The sequence below is a fragment of the Pan troglodytes genome, chromosome 2, assembly GCF_028858775.2.
Source record: "Pan troglodytes isolate AG18354 chromosome 2, NHGRI_mPanTro3-v2.0_pri, whole genome shotgun sequence".
Lineage (NCBI taxonomy): Eukaryota > Metazoa > Chordata > Mammalia > Primates > Hominidae > Pan > Pan troglodytes.
In genome coordinates, this window is record NC_086015.1 from 134,813,372 (window position 1) to 134,831,340 (window position 17,969).

At 40.0% G+C, this 17,969-nt stretch overlaps 1 protein-coding gene and 1 pseudogene across 6 annotated transcripts in view; one reads left to right on the plus strand and one right to left on the minus strand.

Annotated features, from left to right (window-relative positions):
* Positions 1 to 2,045, plus strand: part of LOC460700 (bcl-2-like protein 12) — a 39,901-nt pseudogene extending 37,856 nt beyond the window's left edge.
* CPNE4 (copine 4) overlaps positions 1 to 17,969 on the minus strand; it is a 752,097-nt gene that overhangs the window by 29,606 nt on the left and 704,522 nt on the right. For all 6 annotated transcript variants that reach the window (XM_054681026.2, XM_054681027.2, XM_054681028.2 and 3 more), the window contains 2 exons: positions 16,971 to 17,057; positions 10,512 to 10,571 (listed from right to left, as the gene is read on the minus strand). In XM_054681026.2, coding sequence (XP_054537001.1) covers positions 10,512 to 10,571; positions 16,971 to 17,057 — 147 coding nt within the window. The remainder of the gene's footprint in view (positions 1 to 10,511; positions 10,572 to 16,970; positions 17,058 to 17,969) is intronic.

Here is a 17,969-nt window from a genome sequence, read left to right on the forward strand (position 1 = left end):
AGTGGATGCATCTCCTAAGAATTGTGATCAGTCATGAGAGAGACCTGGCCTCGGGTCAAAAACAGTAGCACATTACATACCCTGCCAATAAAGAAAGAGAATAAACTAATTTGCTTGAAAAACTAGTTATTAACTTGGTTGAGGCCATTTCTGCAGTCTTCAGTCTCCCTTCCCACCAGTGCACTCTCTTCTCTCTGTTTAATAGGAACTTGAGATTGACATAGATCAGAAAGCCCAGATGCTGTTGATCCATCTCACCAGGCAGCAAGAGTAAGGATAGAATATCTGCCCTCCAATTTCACAGTTCACTAAGAAAAGACTTCTACACTCCCTGGGCAGAACAATTCCATGTACGCAGCATAGGTAAGATCCCTTAAAACCAAATTCTGTGTTAAAGATACAGTCTTCATACCAAAGCCATTGTCATGTTTCCATGAGTGGCCAGATGCAGAGAGATGTGTTAGAGTGGTTATAACAAATTTTCTGGAAGGAGCAGCTCCGTGTAAGGCATTCAGTATTTTGGTTCTCATTCATGTAAGAACTTCTGCGTACAACAAAGGGGATGCCTGAATGTTATCGCATTGTGAGTGGGAAGTGGAGAAGGGAAATCTGTCTTGCCACCAACTAGTCATTTATCCTTCAACTTCTCAAATTTCTTCTGACCCCCAGTATCATAATCATGTAAGTAAACGTTGAGTCACTGAACACTTCTTAATAACAAAAGAAAGAACAAAAAATGCTTAAGCCAGAGGGTGTTAAAATGAGAAGAAACATTTCTTCTAATTCCCAACATCACCACCATCTAAATAAAAGTTAACCCAGCAAAAATCTCTTTAAAAATGCCACTTAAGCTTCGAGGGAAGAAGGTTAAAATAAAGTCATACGGGAAGAAAGAAATGTTTATGTTGCATAATTCCATTTCCTTCTGGGGTAGAGTAGAATACATTCATTGGCTTACTATGCCCGAAAGGCTCTATTTTTTCATATGATCTTGGGAATCATAATGGGAAATGTTATTTGTGTTATATTTGGTAAATTTCATTACAACAAATAACTGGAATGCACCATTGGATCTAGGAAGGTGGAACATTATTTCTGAAAGGATAGAGAACACATGCCATGTGTGTGTTTGTGTTTCTTAAGGTATAAGTTGATGGGGAAAAAAATGTTAGTCACATCTGATATTGTACCCTGCAATCAAATCAAAGTGACTAGGAAAGAAAAGCAATAGGCTAACATTAATTCATTTATAGGCTTTTTTCTTTTCTTTCATGAAATTATGTGTTCATCTCTGTTATTTTTTTCTTTTTCTTCCTTGCCTCTCCACAGAACTATGTCAAAAATAAACTTAGGTAGGATTCAAACTCTGTTTTCAGAATACCCAGATTTCTTAAAATCAGGGGATGCCTACTGATAAATGCTAGTACTAACAGTATGTTAAAAAAAAAAAAAAGGTTATCTGAAGAAAAATTGCAGTTCTTCCCTGAACCTTAGATTCCCTTACTTTGGATAACAAAGGAAAGAAGAGAGAAATAATCTCTGTGTCAGGCACTGTGCTAACTGTGTGTGACACAGAGGGCATGATATTACTTCATTTATATGCATGATATTACTTCATTTTCATGTGACATAGGGTAAGAGGACTTGGAGTTGGGTTTAAATCCAAGTCTATATGGTTCCTTTCTACTTTTTCCATTACGCCATCATACATCCAGGAGAACATGTATGTCTATGACCAAAACACCAGGACTTCTCATGGGTATAATTATTCCAATTAAAAAATGGAGATTTGGCCTGGAGGTAGGGAGACTTGCTAGGAGGCAACCACGGTAATTTGGGGAAGAATTGCCTTGAATAAACTCTTCGTGACCAAAATGGGTGTAAAAGTTAAGAAAAAGAAAACTGAAATGTGTGTGTATGTATGTTTGTACACACAATAGTGAGAGGATTGTTACTGAGGATGACTGGAGGTAACCTAGGGAGACCAATAAAGTCCAGTGTCTTCTGGGACAGGTTTATCCTGAAGGTGAGAGCCAACCCACCGCAAAAAAAAAAGGAAGACCATAGGTGAGGCCCTTTTAATCAAGGACTACGATGAAAAGCTGGTGGGAGGGAGGAACCTACGTGCATTTTCTGAACAAGTAGGAGGTGAAAAGCACCTCAGGATCCACCAATGAGGCCTCAACAAGATAGAGATCCAAACTCATGCAGATAATTCCAGGAAAATTTCTGAGAGGAGCACTCCAGAGATGTTTGAGAGACAATGTTTGAGAAAATCATATCTTTGGGGCCCTCCTGGGTTTACCAAGCTCAACTCACAGACACCATTCTCAGCCTTTTACTCCTAATGGGACATGTTTAAGGGATAATGGCACCTTGCACAGGTGTACATAGTGTTTAAAAGGTAAAAGTAATGCTGGGAAGGCCAGATGTAAAGCCACCCCTTTCTCTTCCACTGAGGAAAGCATGTTAGTACTCCAGGGAATTCTAGAGAGTGTGAAGATGTTGTTATGGAGATTACCTTGATTCTGCTTTAATTTATCTAAAAAGTGAATCATTGGCAGGTGTTGCTACTTTACTATTAATAACAAGCACCTTGTGGCCCACCTCACTTCTATTCATGATGCCTTCCATCATGGGTCACCACCTCCTTACCTCTGAAGGCATCATGCTTCTGCCTCTTGATACTAAAGTTAACAATCTGTCCCATGTGCTGGTTGCCTGACTGAAACTCCTGAAGTGTTAAGGGTGTTCTGTGATGACAAAAACATGCTGGTGTCTTGATATAAAACTAGACAATGAAATCGGGTTATATAGGCCAGAGGAAAAAAATCCATAAAGAAAAATGGCTGCTCAAGAAACATTCCTAGGCATTGGCAAAATTCTCCTACCATGCAGGCACCTAGTGGCAGCATCTGAGCCAGAGTATATCACCTGGATGAATATGTTATATCTAGATAAGTGTGTGTAATGTCTGGACAAGCATACATAGATTGTGGCAACAATATATTTTAAAATAATAGAAAAAAAACATATCAGAGCTGGAGATGGGGTGAGGCAAAAAGAAGTGCCTAGTTTGTAAAACCCAAGGAGGCACTCACTCTCAGCAGACCCTATACTTGCAAAATCCGCAGAGTGAGAGTCTCCTTAAATTTTGCACCCCAGGTACGTCTCTTGCTTTACCTCCAATACTGACCCTACTATGTCATTTTCATTCCTATCAACTCTTCATTGTCAGGCTTGGAATAATTTTCTTATGCTTAACTAGGGTGGGGCAAAGATGATGGTGAGAAGGAAAGAGTGATTGAAGAAAGTAAGGATAGAAAATGAATAGGATTTTGTGACCACTTGAATGAGGAGTTGGATGTCAGTTAGGGAAAGGGAATGGCCAGGTTTTGAGGGGACAGAAGAGAATAATATATTTTGAAGATAATGAAACAAGGTACAGGCTAATGCTAGAAGTTTAGTATTGGGCTGCCTGTTCTTGGTGCTACTATTTAAACATTCAAACATGCCTGGTGGAAATTTTACTATTTCTTTTCAGTCAGGCCTCTAGGGTTTCCACTTTTCCCATGGCAATGGCCCCTACGTCTATGACAACGAGAGAGGCCACTTCATCTCAGGAGATTCTCATATAGACCTAGGGGAGGGTATGAACTTAAAAATTAACTGATGAAAAAGGAAATAGGCTTATGATTCTTACCATATAGCCCATTTTATAGTTCTCATGGTTTAATAAAAAAATTTTATCATGTGACTAGACAGCAATGGACAGTCTTAAGTAAGAGTCAGCTAAAATATTTTCATTTTTATTTTCTGGAAAGTAGTGGTTCCTAAAACCTCATTTATGAAGCTGGAGATAAAATATCTATCTTCAGGGGGTGGTCTTCCACCAAGAATTCTCTGTGCTCTTTAAAGTTAGCATTAGTAGAAAGAGAGCAGAGTGAAAGGTTGGGTTTATTTTAGAAAGCAACAGGGAGGCAGTGAAAGATGGGATTAAGTTGAGAAATAAAAGCAAGAAAATGACTGAAAAATGTCAGTGTGTGGAGGTGGCTACTGATGCCTGGTTTTCTGAATACCCGTGAGCTCGCAGAGCCACCACGTTTTCATTTCCTGATAGGAAGCATTTATGGAAACCTGTGGTTCTGGTATGTGCTCCAATCTTCTCTGCAGGCAGCACAAGAACAGGTGCCCAGTGCTTTTTCCTTCTGCCCAGGAAGCCACTGCTCATTATTAAGCAGAGCTGTGGAGCAGCTTTGCAAACCTTGTAAAGTAAGAATGCAAAATGCTCCCTCCATGACACCAAGTCCCCAGTGTGTGGAGCTGTTCCTGGGAAAAGGCTGGTTGCAAAAGATGAGCATCTTTCTTTGGGCATTTTTAGATTCTTACATGAAACAACCCCGCTCCTCAGATCCCTTCCCTTCATCTGCCAAACAGGTCATTTGTGAACCTTCTCAACGTTTTCTAAGGGAAGCTGCTGTGTAACAAGCTCTGGTTAGTTGTACCTGCAGTCTACCTTTGGGACCACATTCTTGGGGAGCTTTCTTTCTTTTCTTTTTAAATAGCTGTGTACAATTTGGACCTATACAATGAACCTTGTAGGTGGACATACTGTTTGGTCTGGACCATTTCTTAAATAATGTTACATTTTTATTCTTTTCTATTTTCAGAAAACTTTCTAAGAGGGCAGTTAAATAGGAAAATAGGGAAAGTCACCTAAACTTACTTGGTTCATTTTCTGGAAATGGCAAAGTATTTGCCTCTTTAACCCATTGTACCCTGGCTTTGCATAGGAATTCAGTAAGCAGGGCTCACTAAGCAGTAAGCAGACTCGAAGGTCTACACCAGAGTAGATCAGTGTTCAATCTGGGACGTAAAGTAAAGATTTAAAAATGTAAACTGGGCCACAGTGTGGACATAGGATGCCCTAAATGTTTTAGGGTTAGAAAAGATTTCCTGAGACTGGGTGCGGTGGCTCACACTTATAATCCCAGTGCTTTGGGAGGCTGAGATGAAAGGATAACTTGAGGCCAGGAGTTTGAGACCAGCCTGGGCAACACAGCTGGACCCTGTCTCTACAAAAATTTGTTTTAAAAAGTAGCCAGTGTGGTAGCACATGGTTGTAGTCCCAGCTACTCAGGAGGCTGAGGCAAGAGCATCACTTGAGCTCAGGAGTTTAAGGTTACAGTGAGCTTCCAGTGTGCTACTGCACTGCACTCTGGGAAACAGAGTGAGACCCTGTTTCAAAAAACAAAAAAAAAAAAAAAAAGAAGAAGAAGAAAGGAAGAAAGAAAGAAAGAGAGAAAGAAAGAAAGAAAGAAAGAAAAAGATTTCTTGAGAGGACCTTTAATGAGTGATCTAAATTTTTAGGTTTGAAGGTCAGTCTGGGAGAAGTTGCATTCAGCAGCTTATTATATTACTAAAATATAAACTATAGCCAGAGGTAAGAGAAAGCAATATTATCTTCAATTTTTAAAAATGACACAAAAGAAATGTCCGTTTAAAATTAATAAGAAAAAAATATCACTCACCATGCCACTAGGCTGGTAAGTCATATTTTATTTTTCTTTCCTCTCTAGGTATTTTTTATATATATAGTTGTAATCATAGAGTAACTCTGCTTTACATTTTTGTAACACTATGTCATAAACATGACCTCATGTTATTATCTAAACCTTAGAATTATAATTTAAATAGGCTTTATCATAGTCAATACTAAATAACTAAATACTATGATACTAAATATCATAGTATTTAAAGGAATACTGTAATTTACGTAGCCATTACCTTATTATTAGACATTTAGGTTGCTGACAGAGTGCCTGTGTAAAAATCTGTGTTACAATGAACATTTTTGAGCATATGAAAAAGCAATAACCTTCAAAAAAAACCTTTGATTTTTCTACCATTTTTTCTTTTCAAATACCGTACGGCATCTGTCTATTTTGTGTTATCTATAACTTTGTATTTTGTGTGTGAAATTCTAGCATCTGGTTTTATTTTTAGCTGCTCTACCATGTGCCAAACCCAATCTCTCACCCTGTGGTCTGTTTCACCTCCACCCACCTCCTCAAAGACTGCAATACTAGTTGCTCTAGAGTTCTTATGACTTAAGGATTCATGTGAGGTACAAGGACTGTCTTCAGGAGTGCCCTTGACCTCCCAAAATTGCATGCAAAACTGGATGTGTGCACTTCCCAGTAAGAGGCTATAGATCATGTATCAAATTCTCAAGTGTTCAGGTGACCAAAAAAGAATAAGAATCATTGACTGTCTAGGGCTCTTTTTAGCATCATTTATCTCTTTCCTTCCACTGGGCTGTTACCTCTGCTTATAGTCTGATTCTAGCTTAAAATCTCTTCTCTTTTAATCTTGAAATTGCCATCCTCCTTGTACCTCTTGCCTTCCCTTCACTGTTAACTTTCTTGAATGAATACTTATACCTGCTGTGTTCACTTCCTTACCTTCTGTTTACACTCTAACTCCTGGGTCTCACCTATCTCGTTATGCTGAAGTTGCTCTTTTGAAGATGATACACACCTACCTACTCATCATGTTGTTCTTCACCTTCTGACTTCTCTTTAGCATGCAAGATTGTTGCCCTTGATCCTTAACCTTAGCTTTTTCCTCCTGGGCATCTGAGTTACTGCCTCCCCTTGGGCCTTCTTCTCCTCTGGCATTTCTTCTCTTAACTCTTTGCCCCTCTTTCCTCTGCTGCCAGATAGAGGTCCTCTACAATTTCTTGTCATCAGGCCCCTTTTCCTTCTATATTCTTCTCTTGGGACATCTCATCCAGAGCCACATACATGTAGCTCCTGACTCTCCCCTGAAACCTAGGTCCATATTTATAAGTACCATCTCCACTGGGATACCTGAAAGTACCTCCAACGTGTCCAAAGCCAAATTCATCATCTTGCCTACAGCTGCTGTTGCCTCGCATATTTCCCTGACCAGGTCCACTATGCTCTGTCAGTCAGGCACAAAAGCTTTGATTGCTTTCAGTCTTCTCATTGTATTCTAGGCAGAGGCTTAGTGCTTCTCTTTCCACAGTACCTCTCCTGCTGCTGCCACCCTTGTTTAGCTTCTTTTTACCTAGTACCAGGCCTGTGGCAGTGGGCTTCCATCTCTGCTTGCTTCATCTCTCATTCCCCCGTCACCACCATCAAACACTCCCAGGTTTACTTGTCGAAAGCATGTGCCTGTTGCTTCAAGGCCCTTGTCAATATCCTTTTGAACATGCATTATCCACCAAATTACCTCAAAATTCAAAGCCCTTCAAGTTCTGACCCCAAACTGCTTCCCCAATACTCCCCTAAATACATCCTGTTTATTCATTTTCCTAATTAAGGTTTTAGTATTTATAATTAGAATATAGTGGTGCATAAATACTTAATTTATGGGGGATGCTTTTTAAAGCAAAACCCCAATATCCTGTTTATTTATCCAATTTGTTCTTTTTTCTAAATCTAACCTCCCTTTGAAGGTTTAGGGTTCAATTATTGCAATTCAGCAAAAGTATTTTGAGCAGCTTAGCAGCTGAGGAGAAAGATGCCCCCATCTTTAACACTCTTAAGATTGAACCAGAAGCACCAGCATCTATGGAAGATACAAAGGCTTTCTCCTAGCCCCTGCTTATATTTTGTATTGGTCAGAGCCACTACAGGCAACAAAAAGTCCACTCAAAAGGTGATTGAGGAAGTTTAATAAAGGGACAATTCACAAACATGTGGAAAAAGTTAATGGAAACTGACCAGAAAGAGTGGGAGGGAGCAGTTACTAGAATTCAGTAAGAGGAGTATCTTCAGGACAGGGCACCTGACAGGAACTGTGACCTTCTGTCAGGAAGAAGGTCACTGCCAAACCACAGCCTAGCAGGCAGGCAGCTAGAGAAATAAATATTTCAAGTTCTCTCACCTCCTATTCTTTGATCTCTGATGGGTGCCTCTCGTTGGTCAAATCCAACCAAAAGCTAAGAGCTGGAGAGCTTGGGTGGTGCATCCAAGGAGGCTTGCTTCCTGGGGCACAGAAGGGAGAGTGGAGAAGGATGGAAAGTGGCTCTAGGGGAGGAAATGGAGAACATCCAGAACTTTATGTCACCTCTGGTGCTTGAAGGCCTTTCTCCAGGGAGACAAAAAGTTTGTGTTGGCTAAAGCTCCCTGGTTGCTCAGGAGCCAAGGGTCACATAATGTGCCAATGGGGGTTTTTGCCTCTGAAAGCCTCTGAGGTATAATTACTGCAATGAAACATCCCTTTTCTCTCTCTCCTCTGCCCATCTCCATGCCAGGAAACCTTCCTCTCTTCACTTCTCATCTCTCTGCCACTTCCTTTTCATGTTGCCAGATGGTTTCAGTAAAATAACCAGGCAGATAATAAACACTTACAGACCAAATTAAATAAGACACGATACTTTTTTCTTAACGATTTGCATTACAGCTTATAATTTAAATTAAGTTGCACCACTTGAGCAATAAAACATTTATAATGAGAAAGCTGACTTAATTTTGGAAGAAAATGACATAGAAGTGACTGGTATGTTTCCTTTAGTAGAACACTGGGAATAGAATACCTAGCAATTCTCTTCTGAGTCCCCAACCTGAAACCCTACAGGAGGAAGGGCTGTGGGGAGGAACTATTGTTGGCTGCCCCCTTCTCCTCAGCATTCATCTGTACATTCTCCTCTTCTCATTCCTTGCTCCAGACTGCTCTCCTCACTCACACCTCCCACAGGTCTATCAGTTTACACTGGAGGGCATGGGGAGCTGCAACTGGGGTGTTGTTGGTGACAAACACTGAAGTGGCACTCTCAGTGGGGGAAGGTCAGCAGACTGAGAAAGGAGGGGAGAACAAGGCAGGGCACAGGGATATCTGAAAGTCAGGATGTGGAGCTGGGAACCCTTTAGGTTGGGGTTCAGCACCTAATTTTTGTTGGGGCTGATTCTTTGCAGCACAATTTGAAGGGCAGAGCAAGCCCCTGAAGGTTGAATACAGAGTTGTTCAAGAGCATGGGATCTACAAAATCTAAACCAGACTGAAATCAATAGAGCTTTCCCTTGAAAAGCTATAAATAGTTTCCTGAAATCACGTTTTTGCCTAAGATCTTGGGAAACTATTTCCAGTAGCTCTCCTTTATGACATTGCTTGCTTCCATACTTCCATATGGGTATGCTCAGAGCAGCAATGAGCCCGCAGGACAGCTAGAGTTAGATGTGTATCCTCAGCGAACATGCTTGCTACCTTCTGTATGTGACAGTGTGAATGTAGGAAGGCTTGCTGGCTGTGCATTAGAGAATCTTAGACTTTAAAGAGGTGACCAAACTCTAAAATTTGCTCCCGTCAGTGTTCAGAAATAAATGCACAATACCCCAAGTTTAGGAAGGACATAGGTATACCTCCCTGAGATTAGGGCAGAGGATACTTCCCTAGCTAAGGAGAAGCTAGTTTAGTAAATGACCATTTATCTCATCCTTTGAGACTCCTTTTAGTCCTTTGAGCACCATCTTCCTTGGTTCCAGGAATATATTGGTCCTGTCTACTCTCTTGGGCCCAAAGCTTGACTAAAAATTTAAACCCATTTTCTTTCCTTTTTTCAAATGACTGAGCCAGTCAGGGAGCTGAACAGGGCTGAGCTTCGTTAGTACATTTCTGTAAGATGAGAAATAAATGCTGTACAAGTTACATCTCTCTTGTTTACGTCCACATTGCTCTCCAAAGGGTTCTAGCACATCTGTCTTTTGCCATCTGGGGATTCTTTTTCTGGAAGTCACATCTGACCAAACCTAGGAGGATTTTGAATATTAAGTCAGTGAAAGTCAGTTGTTCCAGTGCAGATGGACTTACAACCTTGACCTACCCAGGCACTTTAAAAAGACTCAGCCTACCCAGTCAAATATACATCAGGGATGTGTAAATCCCAAGGGCACACAAATTACATACAGGGGATGATCCTTGATCCATTCACTGAGTCTAGACACCCACTCTACTTCTCAACGTTGACCTAGGCCTGGTTCTCCGATCTTTGGAATTCATCTTTTCATTGCCTAATGAACTGTTTGTATGGCTTACTCTTGGTCCCGACTACTAGGTATGACATTGGTGCTGTGGTCTAGTCACATGAACACAACCATGGCATCTGCCTTGGCTCAGTGGAACTTACTTGCATGGCTTACTTCCTTTCAATTTTTCTCACCAGGTGATGGAATCTGACAGGCTACACTGCTTCATGCCTCACATAGTTACTGAAGAAATGGGAAGCGTTAGGAGGATTTCCTAGACCACCTGAGGTTGAGTGGCATAAATTTCCTGATATGATGCTGAAAACTATACTTATTAAAGAAAACAGAAGTGTGAACACATTTCAAAAACACGATACCATATGCTTCAACAATGAGACTTGAACAAAGCTGCCTGAAGGTTTTAATAAGCTTTTGTCTCCTTATCCCCCAAACCTAGTGCCACCCCTCGTCTCTTGATTCCTGAATAAGAATCAAGGAATCAACATGAAAACAACTTACTGTAAACTGGATTTGGCAGCCACCCATGATGTAGTCCAAGAAAGAATGCATCTTGTGAATCTGCATAGGAGGGGAGAGGAAACTGGGTTAATAACAGCACAGTCTATTTCCTGATATATTGGAGGCCTAAAGGTTGGTGACTGATAAGCTGCTAAACCAGAGGAAAGGGCAGACAGACATCATTGAAAAAAGATGGGTCAGTTAAGTTTGTTCTGTTAAAGGAGAGAAGGAAAGCAATATCAATACAGATGGGCCTATGAATGCTGCCAATATCCATCCATTGCTCCCCTCTATTATGGTTTATGCAAATTTTAATCAGCTTATGCCTCTGAAGTGAGACTAAAACTATATTTTCAAGTGTCACTACTGTTTTGAAATCAATGATGTCTCACACTTGACTTCAGTCTTGCCTCCCTGTGTCTAAGTCCCAGTCCTGGTGACATTCTTAATATGCAGGTAATTTAGATAGGCAGTTTTAAAATACCATTAGCTGAGAAGGTAATTTACTGACAATTTCCAGTTAGTTAAATGCTTCCCCTGCCATGAACAACAATGACTAACATTTATTGGGCATTACTGAATGACAGGTACTTAACATCTTTTACCTCATTTAATTCTCAGAACAATCCTGTGAAGGTGGTACAACTATTATTATTGTACCCTGTTTATAGATGAGGAAATTAAGGTCAAGATCACAATGCTAATAAATGGTAGAGTGGAGACTCAAATGATGCAAGTCTGGGTTACATACTCTGTCCTTTTGACCTCTACGCTGGAAGTCAGTATGGTTGTTGCGTTATGCCAACTGCCATCATCTGTGTTCTCAAGTATCTTAGGGATTTCTGGTCTTAATTTACATTTCTTTGTGATTTTGTTGCTTGGCTTGGCTCTTGGTGATATTCATGTATTCGTTTATTCAACAATTATTTATTGAATACTCACTGTGCACTACATTCTAGGACTACAGTGATTAGAAAAACACATACAGTACTTACAGTCTGGATCCTTCTACCTGGACAGCCAGTAACTGTAATTTTTGACTGTCACTTCTCAGATTCCATCTAATGCTCAGGAAACTTCTTAGAGACTGACCCAAAAAATCAGTGTTGGTCTCTCTAGATACCACCTCCAGGTGGCACACATCTATTGGCATACTTTTCTTAGAACTGATGTTCACTTGGCCTCTAAATAGTGCTTACTTTTGGTGTCCTGATGGTAATGCTTTGCCTGATAGTTGGGACACTGTGCTACTGTGTCTGCATATCAAGGAAATAAGAACTTGAAAGTGAGCAAAATTACAGTGCTTCTAAGCACTGAACTCTAAGAGCAACTCATGGAAGAAAAAAAAATTGTGTGTACACAGTCACCTTAAGGAGAAAGATAACCATTGAATCTAGATCTTTTCTCCTGCTTCTTTGAGCACAAGGATAGTCACATAACTGTTTAGAATGTACCCAGGATTTGATTTGTACAGTTATGATAAGATGCCTGACATGGAGACAGATGTCTGTATCTGTAAGAAGAGTTTATTGCTCACAGTTCTTCAAAGGATAGGAGGCATGTTATGCCACACAGGAAGGTCACATGGGGAAGCACCAGGATAGGTCAGGAAGCAAAAGCAATGAAGGGAAAGCATGGGCAAACCATTTACTGTGTGTGTGTTTTTTTTTTCATAGGAAGGAGTGGGCGAGGCAGGGTAAGCAGCTAAGCAGGCCTAGGATTGGATAGTTTGAACGATTTCAGCAGGTTTTGAAATCTATCAAAACCATGTGAGTGGTTTCTAGTTATGTGAGACCTGACCCTAGGGGCATATAAGGTGGGAGAACATTGGCTTGGTGTGTGAGAGTTTGGTAAGGGAGGTGATTAGGGGTTTGAACTAAAAAATGATTGGTTTGTATATCAAAGGCATGCTAAAAGGCAGGTTGTTTGCTGTCTGTAGGAATTAGCTAACACTGGGAGAGTAGTCCCTCTTAGGTTCATAAGGCCCAAAGTTGTCAAAGCATCAAAAAATATTGAAAAAAAAAGATTAATACAATGGCCAGTCATAAGACATTATCCCCTAGTCCCAGCAATTGGTGTAAAGGGTAGGGATATGACCCAAAGCAGACCAATTACTCTTTTCCTTCACTATCTTGTTATGTAAGGATATGATCCTGTATATATACATATTAGGTTCCTTCTAATATGTTAGGAAACATATATCTACGTATGTATACACACACATACACACACGTATACATATATACAATCATGTGTCATTTAATGATGGAAATACATTCTGAGAAATACACTGTTAGGTGATTTTATCATTGCGTGAACATCATAGAGTATACTTACACAAACCTAGGTGGTATATCCCACTATACACCTAGGCTATGTGGTATAGCCTATTGTTCCTAGGCCACAAGCCTGTACATCATGTGATTGTACTGAATATTGTAAGCAACTATAACACAACTGTAAGTCTTTGTGTATCTAAACATATCTAAACATAAAAAGGCGCAGTAAAAATATGGTATAAAATATAATAAATGGCACACCTGTATAGAGAAGTTACCATGAATGGAGCCTGCAGGACTAGAAGTTGCTCTGAGTGAGTCAGTGAGTGAGAGGTGAGTGAATGTGAAGGCCTAGACTATTACTATACACTGCTGTAGACCTTATAAACACTTAAGCTACACTGAATTTATTTAAAAAATAAAGTAATTGCATTACAATGGCTATGAGTCACTAGGTGATAGGAATTTTTCACCTCCATTATAATCTTATGGGAGTACTGTCATATCGGTGGTCCATCATTGACAAAATGTTATTACGCAGAGCATGACTGTATATATACATAAATACATGTATATACAACTGCTCCTGGACTTACAGTGGGGTTACATGCTAATAAGCCCTTCATAAGTTCAAAAAATTATAAGTTGAGTCATCGTAAATTGGGGACCATCTGGGTGTGTGTATACACACAGACACACATATGTATAGGTGTATCTTCTTTTATTGTACCTCACTTTATTGAGCTTTATATTTTTTACAGATTGAAGGTTTCTGACAACATTGCATTGAGCAATACTATTGGTGCCATTTTCCCAACAGTATGTGCTCGCTTTGTGTCTGTCACATTTTGGTAATTGTAATATTTCCAACTTTTTCATTATTATTGTATCTATTATGGTGATCTGTGATCAGTTATCTTTGATGTTACTGTTGTAATTATTTTGGGGTGCTATGAACCAAGCCCACATAAGATGGTGAACTTAATTGATAAGTGTCGTGTGTGTTCTCACTGCTCCACCAACTGGCCATTCCTTCATGTCTCTCCCTCTCCTTGGGTCTCCCTATCCCCTGAGACACTACTCTATTGAAATGAGGCCAGTTAATAACCCTACAATGGCCTCTAAGTGTTCAAGTGAAAGGAAGAGTCATGCATCTCTTACTTAAAATTAAAAGCTAGAAATGATTAAACTTAGTGAGGAAGGCATGTCAGTAGCTGAGGTAGGCCAAAAGTTAGGCCTCTTGCACCAAACAGCCAAGTTGTGAATGCAAAGTAAAAGTTCTTGAAATTAAAACAGTGAATATACAAATCATAAGGAAGTGAAATAGGCTTACTGCTTATGTGAAGGAAGTTTTAGTGGTTTAGATAAAAGATCAAACCAGATACATCATTCCCTTAAGCTAAAACCTAATCTAGAGCAAAGCCCTAACTCACTTCAATTCTATGAAGGCTGAGAGAGGTGAGGAAGATGCAGAAGAAAAGTTTGAAGCTAGCAGAGGAGGTTGGTTCATGAAGTTTAAGGAAAAACTGTCTCTGTAACATAAAAGTGTAAGGTAAAGCAGCAAATGCTGATGGAAAAGCTGCCACAATTTATCCAGAAGATCCAGCTAAAATCATTTGATGAAGGTTACTACACTAAACAACAGATTTTCATTGTAGAACAAGGAAGAAGAAGATGCCATCAGGACTTTCCTGGCTAGAGAGGAGAAGTCACTGCCTGGCTTCAAGTCTTCAAAGGGCAGGCTTACTTTCTTATTAGGGGCCATTGCAGCTGGTGACTTTAAGTGGAAGCCAATGTTCATTTACCATTTCAAAAATTCTAGCACTCTTAACAATTATGCTATATCTACTCTGCCCATGCTCTACAAATGGAAGAGCAAAGCCTGGATGGCATCACATCTGTTTACAGCATGATTTACTGGATATTTCGAGTCTACTCAGAAAAAAAGGTTCCTTTCAAAATGTTACAGTTCATTGACAATAGACCTAGTCACCCAAAAGCTCTGATGGAGATGTGCAAGGGGTTTTATCGTTGTTTTCATGACTGCTAACACAATATCCTATTCTGCACCCCATGAATCTAGGGGTAATTTCAACTTTCAAGTCTTCTTATTTAAGAAATACATTTCATAAGGTTATAACTATCATTATGGTAGTTTTTCTGATAGATCTCAGAAAAGTAAATTGAAAACTTTCTGGAAAAGATTCATGATTCTAGATGCCTTTAAGAACATTCATGAGTCATGGGAGGAGGCTGAAATATCAACACTAATAGGAGTTTGGAAGAAGTAGATTTTAACCCTCTAGGATGACCTTGAGGAGTTCAAAACTTCAGTGGTGGGACAAATTGGAGATGTGGTAGAAATAGCAAGGGAACCGGAATTATAAGTGGAGCCTGAAGATGTGGCTGAATTGCTACAACTGATAAAACTTGAATGGATGAGGAGTTACTTCTCATGGATAAACAAAGAAAGTGGTTTCTTGAATCTGCTCCTGGTGAAGATGCTGTGAACACTGTTGAAATGACAAGAAATAATTTAGAATATTCCCTAAATTTAGTTGATAAAGCAGAGGCAGGGTGTGAGAGGATTAACTCCATTTTTGAAAGAAGTTCTGCCATGGGCAAAATGCTATCAGACAGCATCACATGCTACAGAGAAATCTTTCTTAAAGGAGGAGTCAATTAATGAGAAACTTCATTGTTGTCTTATTTTTAAAAGTTACCTCAGCCACCCCAACTTTCAGCAATTACCACCATGATCAGTCAGCAACCATCAATATCCAGATAAGACCCTCCACCAGCAAAAAGATTATGACTTACTCAAGGCTCATATGACTGTTGCATTTTTTAGCAATAAGGTATTTTTAAATTAAAGTACGTACATTTTTAGACATAATGCTATTGTATACTTAATAGACTACAGTATAGTGTAAACATAACTTTTATATGCACTGGGAAATGAAAGAATGTGTATGACTTGCTTTATTGCATTGGTTTGGAATAGAACCCAAAATATCCCTGACATTGGCCTCTATACATATACATATACATATACATATACATATACACATATATGTATGCCTGTATACACACACACACACACACACAACATGCACACACATCAATCATCTGGATAGCAATTGAGTCCTGTATGGAGGACTCAGAGACACGTGGGTTAAAATCTCAGCTCTTACATTTACTACTTGTGTGACTCTGAGCTAGGTACATAACCTCAATTGAAAGTAGACATCTCAGGGTTGTGGTAAGAGTTAAACAGAGTTTATTATAGTTATTTTTGCATAGTAAGTACTCAACTAGTGTCAGCATCACTCCCAGATTTGAGTTAAGAAGTTTAATTATTAGCACATGTGATTCTCTGCAAAGTTGTAGCCCCTCTGGAAGGAATTCTTAAGCCCTTTAATCTTTGCCTGTTGTCTTGTTTTTATGGTACGCTTTCAGTATGAATAAGGTACCACATATAAAACACTGGACAGGCTGGGCATGGTGGGTCATGCCTGTAATCCCAGCACTTTGGGAGGCTGAGGCAGGCGGATCATGAGGTCAGGAGATCAAGACCATCCTGGCTAACATGGTGAAACCCCATCTCTACTAAAAATAGAAAAAATTAGCTGGGCGTGGTGGCGGGCACCTGTAGTCCCAGCTAGTTGGGAGGCTGAGGCAGAAGAATCACTTGAACCTGGGTGGCAGAGGTTGCAGTGAGCCGATATCGCACCACTGCACTCCAGCCTGGGTGACAGAGCAAAACTCTGTCTCAAAACAAAGCAAACAAACAAAACCAAAACCAAACCAAACCAAACCAAACAACCACTGGACACTGTGAAGGGCACATAGTAGGTGTTCTAGAAATGTTGGCTTCCCCATTTGGAGATCTCCCTCTAGCACTGCTCTGGGCAGAGATGATCCTAACCTATCAGCGGAACTCTCCTGTCTTTGGGGCAGGACTGTCCCTGGGGAGAGGACAGTGACACTGCGCTGCCACAGCTCCATGACCACCCATGCTTACATTTCTCATTTTATGTTCTTTAATACATGACTTTTTAATTTTTATTTTAAAAGATCACATCTTTTTGATACTCTTTTCCTCTGACCACACCACCTGAACTCTTCCTCTCAGATAGCCCTAGCTTCATACTCCTGGAAGAGAGGGTTGTGTACATACCTTGCACAGATTCAGAATCACAGTGCCTGAGTTCTTGTAATTCTTCTTCTTGGCTTTGTACTTGGGATTGATGCACTCCCACTGCACCTGAAAGAAGGGTCATAGCATGAGAATCTGTTCAGGAAAAAGCTGAGTCTTTCAATAAGGCCAAGCTCCTAGGTGCTGCTGAGGACAAACTGAACTGGAGGGCTGACAAATAGTCTCTAGGTGGTAACTCTTGCATCTAGAGGAGCAATAGGGGGAGTGGTTGAGAGTGAGACTCACTGTCAGACTTCTAGGTTTGAACCCCAGCAACTCCGCTTCCCTGCTTATGTGACTTTTGGCAAGTTGCTTGATTGCTCTATGTCTTGAATGTCTTCTCTGCAAAATGGAGCTTATAATTATACTCTATCTCATAGGATTATTGTGAAGACTGATTAATCCTTGTAATAAATTTAGAACAGGGCCTGGCACATGTCAATGCTTACTATTAATATGGTCAAATAAAGCAGTACAGGGAAGAAGAAATCTGCAGGAACACAGTTGAGTGATGACCAAGTACTAAGGCTTACTGCCTGAGAATTGACTCAAAAGGTTAGGAATAGTGAATGCTGGCTAGAGAAATTTACTAGGGACAATAATAAATTAACATAGAACTTCATGGAGAACTAAAATAATGGATTGGCTTATGTCCCAAAAGTGACACAGTAGATCTCCAAAGGGGCCTTTTTGAAGGATAAGATCAGAGCCACAGGAGTGGCTGGGAATTAAGGAGTCAGCTGGGAACTAAGGGGAATAGGTCTCCAGCCTACAGAAGATTTAATGGGACAAAACCAATTGTGAATCAAATATCCAGGAGTTGTTGAATGTTCCTGCCCACCAACCTATGAAAGCTGAATCTCTGGATTTCTACTCAAGAGACAAAATTTCACTACCTGAGAATTAGAAGTGTCTGAAAATGAAGTAGTTTCTGAGGCAGGTGCAAATGGATAGGCTGATATAGCAGTGGCCTCCCATAAT